The following is a 9,025-nucleotide window of genomic DNA, read 5'->3' on the forward strand; positions in this document are numbered from 1 at the left end:
TTCCTTCCTTCCTTCCTTCCTTCCTTCTTCCTTTTCTTTTTCTTTTCTTTCTTCTTCACCTCCTTCCCCTCTCTCATGGGGAGGCCACTGGGAAAGAAGATCCAGTCAACGTGAAAGAAAGGCTATTGAATCCAATTACTTAAGGCCACCTCTGGGCTCCTGAGAACCAGTGTTGGGGTTGGAATTGCAGTCTTGATGCCTAGCTGCTCCTATGAAAATACCATGAGTCTAAAAATGTTGAAGGAATGGAGTCAGCTAGCCAGTTAAGGAACTTTTCAGCCTAGGTTGGGGAATGAACCAGCAGGGGCAGGCCAGGGAGGCAGGAGCAGCTCCTTCCCCATGCCATCCCTACCCCTGGGCAATTCACAGCCCGCTTGTCTCTTCCCTCTCTGCTGCCCCTAGTCTCAAACCCAAGAAAAGTCACTTAACGTATTTTGAAAAGACATCAGAAGGGAAGAGGACATCATCAAGTTGGAGTTGGGAGAACTGGGTCCTCATTCCAGCTCTGCAATAACCTTGAGCAGGTCACTGTCCCTCATTAGGCCTCTGTTTTTGTGGGAGTTTGCATAAGAATGGAGAGCCTAAGTGATCTCCAAGGTTCCTTTTGGCTCTGAGAGTTAGTGATTCTTGGCAAAAGCACTACTCCTGCTTGGCTTTTCCCTATAGGAGGGTATAGAGCCACCTCAGGCCCAGTGCCCTCCCATCCTGAGATAAAGCTTGAACTACCAGGGGAAGGGGGCAGAGTAAACTGGGGGAAGTGAGACTGGGGGGAGTGTTAGAAGACACAGTAAAATGACAGAAGTGAGAAAGTACTTCATGGCCCCTCTCCTTCACCTCTTCCTTAACCAGGACAAACATGGGAATGAAAAAGAAGCCATACAGCTATTCTTCCTCTTTTCTAATGCTTCAATCCTTCCCTGTCAGACTGTCAACCCCCAACTCCAATGTCCCTCAAGGCAACTTGTTTGCATTCCCAACGGCCCAGTCTCTAACTAGTCTCTCATTGCTCATCTTTGTACTCCTCTCTGGATGCCAGCTGAAGAGTCCAACTGGTACAAAAACCTGGGATCCACTGGAGCCCATCGAAGAAGGGAGTGTTTCTATATAGCCTCCAGGGTAAACCTGAGGAAGGGATGGCTGGATGAAGGGTTGGGGTATTAGGTGGGAAAGATGGAGACTAGAGCAGTGGAAGGGCCAGGGTCTCCAGTTCTTAGTCTCCAAAGTCAGTCCGGGGAAGGGCCAGGAAGAGTGGCTGAATGGATCCTTGGGAGAAAAAGGGAATCATCGAACTAGAGGCAAGACCACACCATTCAGAGAGGCTAGGGGGTGAGGCGAAAAGAGCTGGGACCATCAGCAGCTAGGATGGGTGCAGGATGAGAGGCGAATGGATGTGAGGGCTCCAGAGAAGCAGACCCATCTATGGAGTAGAGAGAAGTGCAGGGAATGGGCACTTGAGGGTCCCTTTAGTCCTAAAGAGACAAAAATGATCGAAGAGAAGTCATTCACATATCCTAGGTCAAAGGAACCATCCAAGAAAGAACAGATAGCCTTCATTTTGTCCCCTCCCCAAAATCCTGAACCTAAAGCCAAAGGCCCCTGAGTTGGTGTCACCCTGTCCTGGCTGCAGGGGGAGACAGCAGGCCAGGCCTTGGGGACAGACATAGGCTCTGCTCTCTCTGCTGCCTTTGATTTTCTCTCTTCCCCATGCTTAGGCAACTCTCTCCCAGTTCTCTGCCTGCTACCCCTCAAGGCTCTCTGCTCCCTTCCCCCTCTTTGGTGAGAATCCACACTGCACACCTGTAGGCATGCTCTGGGGCATATGTTCCAGTTCATAAAGTACCCCCAGGATTTCTAGAACTTTCCAACTAGGCCAACCTGCCCAACCCCAGGGTGGGAGTAGCCAGCATGTAACTCCTGGGGAACGAGGAGATTAGCTCTGGGTATCAAGCCCCTCTCTGGGCTTCAATCTTCTCTTCTGCAAACCGAAGAGGTAAGACAAGTGTTCTGTAATCCCCTATGTTGTGTGTGATACGAGAACTACTTGGGGCAGGTTTCCAGCCAGTGATAAGCACAGGGCCACCCAGCTTCCAGGCTGTTTCCCCTCAACCCCTTCCATGCTGCCCACAGACCAGGAGGCTCAAGTACCTGCTTCAGAAAGGCATGGGGCCCTTATGGGAGAGACGTGGCCGCTGGCGGCGGAATTTTCTCCGACCTCCCTGCCAGGGCCCTGGTCCATTCCTTGACCCTCTGGGTTGCACCAGGTGGTGGATAGTGCCTTCTTTTAGCCCCTTCCCGGCAGAAGGCTGCATCAGGGGCCCTGTAGGAAGGAGAAGCCTGTTAGCAGGGAAGCTGATGCAAATGGGCAGGAGACCAAAGAACACAGGCTCATGGTTGGAGACAATCTCTCCATGAGATGGCATTCATTATAGCTTTCTTTGTTTTAATATAATATCTTAATGAACAATTTGCAAGTTTTACACTGTCCTAGGGCAAATGAAACCCACTCCGCATGTCTTGCAATTTATGGAGCTGACTTTATGCCCTCTTGACAGTTCTATCATGTTCCTGACAGGCACAAACTCATTCTTTGTTTAGAACATCATTGGAGGGGGGCGACAGTTGGGGCATTATGCCTCTACTTGGCTGGGGCACAGCAGGCAATAGCGTCCATTGCAACCAATACACTTAAACCATTTTAAACATACAACGTTTCAGTGAAATGAATGTCTCCACCTCCATGTACCCGTCACCCAGATTCAAGTTATCCAGTGGAGAAATGCGTGATTTTGTTATCCCTTTTCTTTTTTCTTTGTTGAAGTATTTTAAAGCTAATCTGAAACATCATGTCATTGTACTCTTACATCCTTCACTTTGCAGGTAACCCACTTTTGAGTGCTGGAGATCTTGCACCTCACCCCTGGCATCTCATCAATGTGTAAGCATCTCTGGGGCTCATTTCTCCTATGGCCTCTCTGTGGGTGTGACTGGAGGTGTCCTCTGACTCTTATGTGTGCCTTATGCTGGGTTCTACTCAACCTGTAACCAAACTTAGAGATCAACATATATTGCATAAATGAATGAGTAAATAAATGAGTGAATGGTCACCAGAAGCAGCAATTCGGTGCATGAAGAAGGGGTTGGGTTGCTGCAGTTGGTACCTCCCTACTGGATGCCCTATCTCCTTCATCCCCAGATCACACTCCATTGTGAGTCTGATGTAAATTCCTTCCATTTTAAACCCAGTTGGCTTCTTTTCTGCTCTCTGGGGCCCTGTTCTGCCTTGGTCCACATCTAGCTTAGAGTAGAAGCCTTCTGATACCAGACCAAGCCTTGGTGATGGAATCCATGTGGTGCTAGGTATTCCTGGGTGTGATGAGGGAGAAGGCACATGGGTTGGCCCTTATGGAGACTACCGTCCAGCCAAGGCTGGAAGCAGGCAGAGTGAGGAGATGTGATGGTGCTAGACAACAGGCAGACTGGCAGGATATTTGTGCAATGTCTAGTATGGGGCTGGCCTACAGGAATATGGCTTCTGAGGCCTATGATCAGGAATCCCAGTCTCACTTGACATCATCAGATTCACCTTCAGCTGTATCCCTGTCCCTCGAGCTCCTATTCCATCCATCCCGAATCCCCACCACTAGTTCAGTTTCCATATAAGCCCCTGTTGGCTGTTAGCCTGCAGTCAAGCCCCTGAGCCCTGGCGGCTCCTCCTTTCTCTCCTCCCTGCCTCCAGCATCCCCATGCTCTGGCTCCTTCCTTGGCTCCTTGGCACTTGTGACTCCTCCTCTACTTGCATATAATTTCCAGGCATTTATTCTCCTCTTGGGCCAAAAGCAGGTGAGTTTTATCTTTTGAGTCCTCACTGCCCAGGCTCCTGGGGCCTGTTGTTCTCCTCCTAGACATACACAGCTGCCGCACATACACATACTCTTTAGTCCTCCATCCTCCTTCCCCAAGAAAAGTCACAGGTTCATTATGACTCTGCTGTTTACCAGTCACCCTTCTATGCTTCTGGTCAGAGTGGGTTAATACGTCAGCTCCTTCCTTAAACCCATCATTTAATGAGAATTAAAACAGAAATTAAATTTACACTTTGGTGCCATAGGTATGGACAGGGTCCAGGAGGACATTTCTGTCTGTTATAGAGCTACCCTCTTGGTGCTATCAGCAAAGGGGCTGGGCCAAGGAGGGAGATGAGGGAGGGACTTTCACTAAGCTCCCCACTCCAGCTGCTTCAGCTTTTCCCCTGTGTTTCAGGGTCCCCTCAGGTTTCTTCCTGCCTACCGAGGGGGATAAGAATGATGCTGATAGGGGGTCAGTACCAGAGAAATACTCAGGGCAAGAAGGACTGTGCTGAGGGTGTGGCCAGGAAAAGGGCATGACCCTTGGGGCTTTGAAAATGTAAGTGAGACCTTGGTTCTTGAATGCTTGTCAACTAACTGGGGGTAGGGTAGGCATGGGGCAATAGCACAGGCTACGGCCCCAGGAGTACAGCAGGCATGGAGAAGAAAGGCACGGTGCCCACATGGGGGCAAGGGTTGGAAGAAACTATTTAAGTGCACTGAGGATGGCTTCCATCTCCAAATGCTCAGCACCCAGGACTGTGATGGTGGCAGTCAGAGAGGGAGGGCTAGGGGTGAAGAACTGTAAGTGGGCAGAGGCAAAAAACCAGGATAGGGTAAAAGGATGGTGGCTCATACTGGCCAGGGAGACGTCTAGACTCTAAGCTTGAAGAGAAGAACTATCCTGCATTGACCGAGCACTCAGCCAAGCCCTAGAGAGCAGCCACTAAGAAGCCCGTGATATTTTGCATCCCACAGAGTGAGGAGTTCACTGTCCTTGTAGCAAGAAGTCTGCATCTCCCCCCACCCCCTGATCCCATCACCCACCTGTTTCCTACTTTTGATTCTGAGTTTGGCTCACCTTAAGATAAGCTGACACCTGAAACCTAAGCTTTATCCTGTCCAAAGGGACTTTTACAGGTTGATTTTCATCACTGAATAGTTTCTGGCTGTACCAAAGAATCCCCTTTAGAAATGGAAGCCATCCTCGGTGCACTTAAATAGTTTCTTCCAACTCATTTGCTACTTATAGGGAGGTTGGGGCAATTCCCCCCAAAATCTCCAGCCTAGAGGGACTGGAGCCATTGCTCTCTGAAACACCATCAACAATGAAGCTCCAGTATTTCTGCACCGAGAACCATAGTCAGGGGTGAACAGAGTTTGATTTTCAGGCAGCCTGAATTCCAAGCCTGCCAATGCACAAAGAGGTACATGCGACTTTTCAGGAACATGCCAGCCTCACCAGGAATGACATATCTGTTTTTCCTCTAGTCCTCCAGCCTATCTTATGATTGCTTTAAAAGACCACACAACTGCTCTTGTGGAGACCCTGATAACTCCGTCCCCTCCACTGCTCAGGGGTCCTTTGTGTTTCTCCAGGAAGAGGCCTCTTCCTTTGTCTGCCCAGCACCCCAACCCAGTAGCCCTAAGCAATCTTCCCATGCCAGTTTTGCCATTCTTGTAGTAAACAGTATGCTCTGGCAGCCTGTCCCTCCATTTCACTTGCATTAGTCTTTTGCCACCCGAGAGGGCTGACTTAGGTTACATGGGTGCTTAGTACATACAGTTTGGGATTGGAGTGGTGATGCCCCCACTCTGAGTGGAAAGGGTTCAGTAGGCTTCCCCCACACTATCACTGTGACTGTGGGCTTTGAACCGGGGCTGAGAAGGAGAAGAAGAAGGAAAGAAAGAGGTGCTCAGACAATGATCAAGGGACACTTGGCTGTAGTCCAGCAGCTCTCCAGCTCAGAAGAGAAAAGTGTATCCCAGGTCAGGAGGCAGTGGAGGGGCATGTGTGTGCTGGGTGGAAAAGGAGGGACATTCCAAATCAGGACAGAGTGGGTTGCGGAAGAAGCATGGTTTCCAGGCCCAGGTCTTTGACTGGGAACTCTAAATGAGGAAAGCATGCAAGTCTGGGACAAAGGCAAGGTGGTTCTGGGGTTCCTGTTTCTGACTCAAGACAGAAGGCAGGAAGAACAAGATGTGTGTACCTGGACCCTTGGCTGGTTGCCACTTGTACAGAGGTACCCTTCCTCAGCTCCAGGAGAAGTCATGAGGTAGAGAAGGCAATGGGAGCCTTGGAAGTTTCTTGTGAGGGAAACAAATTTACCCAAATCAGAGCATGAGGATGAATGGCCTAATGAAGAAGGGTAAGTTAAAGCAAGAAGTAACAGGGTCTGGGCTAGAAACAGCATTCTCTCTCCATGAAATCAGCTCTCCCTTTTACCAGTATTGCCCTAATAGCTGGACCCCAAAAAGGTTCTAGTGGTGGTCAGTTGGCCAAGGGTCTCCCTGTGGCCTCTGGGGGAGCATCAGGTATGTATATCAGGCAGATCCAGCTTCCTCTGGGATACTCTCTCTGTACTTACTCTTTCTTCCTTGAAAGCATCACCTTGGACTATATGCCAGTAATGGTGTCAGGTGGGTGTCTTGCCAACTGCACTGGATGGTAGGCTTATGGAAGGCAGGCCTGCGTATGTCTTTCATTCATATTTTTTGCTTTCTTCCTGCCATTGCCTTACTGATAGGAGTTTCTGAGGAAAAAGCTCGTTTTCTTACCAAGGAGGTGGCTGACCCAGCACTCGGGCCCTAAGTGAAAGACCACTGAACAGCTAGCAGAAGACAGGTGATGCCAGACCCAGCCAATGAACCTTACTTAGAAGCCAGGCAGTGCTCACAGGGCCAGGGCAGTGTCAAAAAACAAGAACTGAGAGGAAGAGGTCTAAAAAGAGAAAGAAGTGGAGCCCCACGGGGTCCCTCAGAGACTCCTGGGCTGCAGGCCATCCTGCTCTGGAGGATCTGGAACCAAGTGGGTCCCTGTGCCCTTCCTCTAGGAAACTTGCTGCCTTGCCCTCACTTCCCCTCTGCTCCCACTTCCTTGTGACTCCAGCCCTAGCACTGGCTCTAGTCCACCTGGTTTTGGTCTTCCCTTTTGTGGTGCCAGGCAGGCAGCAGTGACAGCCAGATCACAGGACTGTGGCAGCTGGAGGTGGGAGCTGGCAGCCCCAGGAGACACTGACACACAGAGGACAGGCAGCCCAGGTTGGGGCTGCTGGGTCCTGGATGGAGATCAGGTTTGGGGAGGGGAAGGAAGCACCAGTGCCAAGTATGCCAGATGGGAGATGTGGTGCAGATGGGGGCAGAAGGACTCCCCCTCCCTAAACTGTATGGAGGTGTCAGGTCATGTGCTGTTTCCTGGTGTGGGCCTTGAGACAGGTGGACTAAGGTGAAACATGCCTGTGCCTGAGGCAGAGGGGAGGCCTGTGCAAGATATGGAAGAACGGAGTCCCGACAAATTCTGTGGGCCTTTTGTGCAGGAGCAGAACAGACCAGGCAGGACCTTAGGTAAAGGAGGAGAAGACCAGCTTGGCCCAGCCCTGTTCGACTTGGCAAGGGGGAGACTGCCTCTGCTCACATGTAGGCTGAAAGGAGCAACAGCTGGGCTCCCCACCGCCACCCCCACCGCGCACTGCAGCCTATGCAACAAGTGTCATGTCTGCATCTTGGCACATCCTCCCCAGTGGTCTGCGCCTACAGACCCGCCAGCGGTTCCTAACCTTTAGGGGCCAGAAAACCTTCAACGCGGGAGCCCAGACCACCGGGCTCAGGTCAGTTCCCTCCATTGATATACGGAGGGGAGTGGGACATGCTCCCCACCTCCCTCCACCACGTGGGAATCGGGGCACGGGACACCGAGAGCATTTCCTACGGTCTTGAGTTCCTGGGACTGCGAGGGGCGGCCAGGAGGGGGAAGGCAGAGCAGGTGATGCCCGAGGCCACAGTCGGCTGGAACCTGGAGGCGGGCACCCTGTCAGTTGGTAGCCGGGCGCGGCCGGCGTGTGGCTGCTCCAGCCCTGCAGGCTCCCGACTCCAGCAGGCAGAGAGCGCAGGGGTGGAGCAGAGGGCCAGGAGCACAGCAGCGGCACCGGGAGAACTGCGAGGGGAGCGCGGGCGAGCAGGAGACGCGCACTCACCTCCAGATACGGCGATCAGGGAGAGCCAGAGCATCAGGAGCGCCTGCACACACAGCCGCAGATTCATGCTGCTCCTCTAGCCACCGCTGCTGCCCTAGCCAAGGGGGCAGAGAGGCGGAGAGGCCGGGCGCCCGCAGGCCAAGAAAGGCGCGAACTGCGGCTAGTGCGGGCGGGCGCAGAGCTTGCGAGGCTCCCGGGCCGTGCCGCAGGCTGGCTTGCTGCACGCACTTGCCGCCTTCCCTCGCCTGCAGCCTCCCCCTACTTCCCGAGCGACGCCGCCAAGCTGGCCTTGGCGGCTTCGGGGCGGCGGCGAGCTCTTCCCAAGCGGATAGCTGCTCCGCCGAGGCTCCAGCTGCCCGTGGTCCAGACTAGCAGTGAGAATGCTCCTCACTCACTCTAGTGGCTGCATTTTGTAGCTTGTGGCTTGGCCGCGAGCCCACTTGGTCATGTGGTCATCGGGAGGGCTGGAGGGGGGACAGGAAGAGGGAGAGGGGGCGAGCCTCCCGCATCGCCCCCCTCCCAGCACGCACTCTGCAGCCCCGGCCAGGGCACTAGAGGAAACTTCGAGGTGGCCCCACAACAAAGGCTGCACTGCCGCTCCGACAACCCACAACCACTCTCCGGACAATGCCCGCCTGGCTGGGGACCAGAGGGTTTGGGAGACCTGAAGGATTTCAAACACAGGAAGCATTTTGGGTGGTGGACGGGCACACTTAACCCTTTCTCACCTGGTTTCCTGTCAAGGAACCTGGGTCCTCTGAGAAGGACCCGGCCCAGGCTGTCCCCACTCACTCGCAACATCTCTGACCATCTCTTTCCCCCTGCTGCTCTGCAGCAGCATGGGCTTGACCAAGACCTCCACACACTGGCCCTCCTCTCTCCTCTGCAACTTCAACTGGATTAGTGTTGGAAATGACTGCCCGGGCTTGTGTCAAAAACTTCTTCATTGCTCAGTGTCCCCAAGAGGCACCCTCTACCTGGAATGCC

The 9,025-nt window shown here is 52.8% G+C and overlaps 1 protein-coding gene across 1 annotated transcript; it reads right to left on the reverse strand.

Annotated features, from left to right (window-relative positions):
* APLN (apelin) lies at nucleotides 1–8,411 on the reverse strand. The gene is made up of 3 exons (XM_006911766.3): nucleotides 8,039–8,411; nucleotides 2,146–2,317; nucleotides 1–1,469 (listed from the first exon to the last, which is right to left on the reverse strand). Exons 1-2 carry the CDS (start codon nucleotides 8,103–8,105, stop codon nucleotides 2,151–2,153), a joined length of 234 nt encoding a protein of 77 aa, XP_006911828.1. The 5' UTR covers nucleotides 8,106–8,411; the 3' UTR covers nucleotides 1–1,469; nucleotides 2,146–2,150.
* Between the last annotated feature and the right edge of the window lie 614 nt (nucleotides 8,412–9,025).

Source organism: Pteropus alecto, unplaced genomic scaffold (assembly GCF_000325575.1).
Source record: "Pteropus alecto unplaced genomic scaffold, ASM32557v1 scaffold85, whole genome shotgun sequence".
NCBI classification, from domain to species: domain Eukaryota; kingdom Metazoa; phylum Chordata; class Mammalia; order Chiroptera; family Pteropodidae; genus Pteropus; species Pteropus alecto.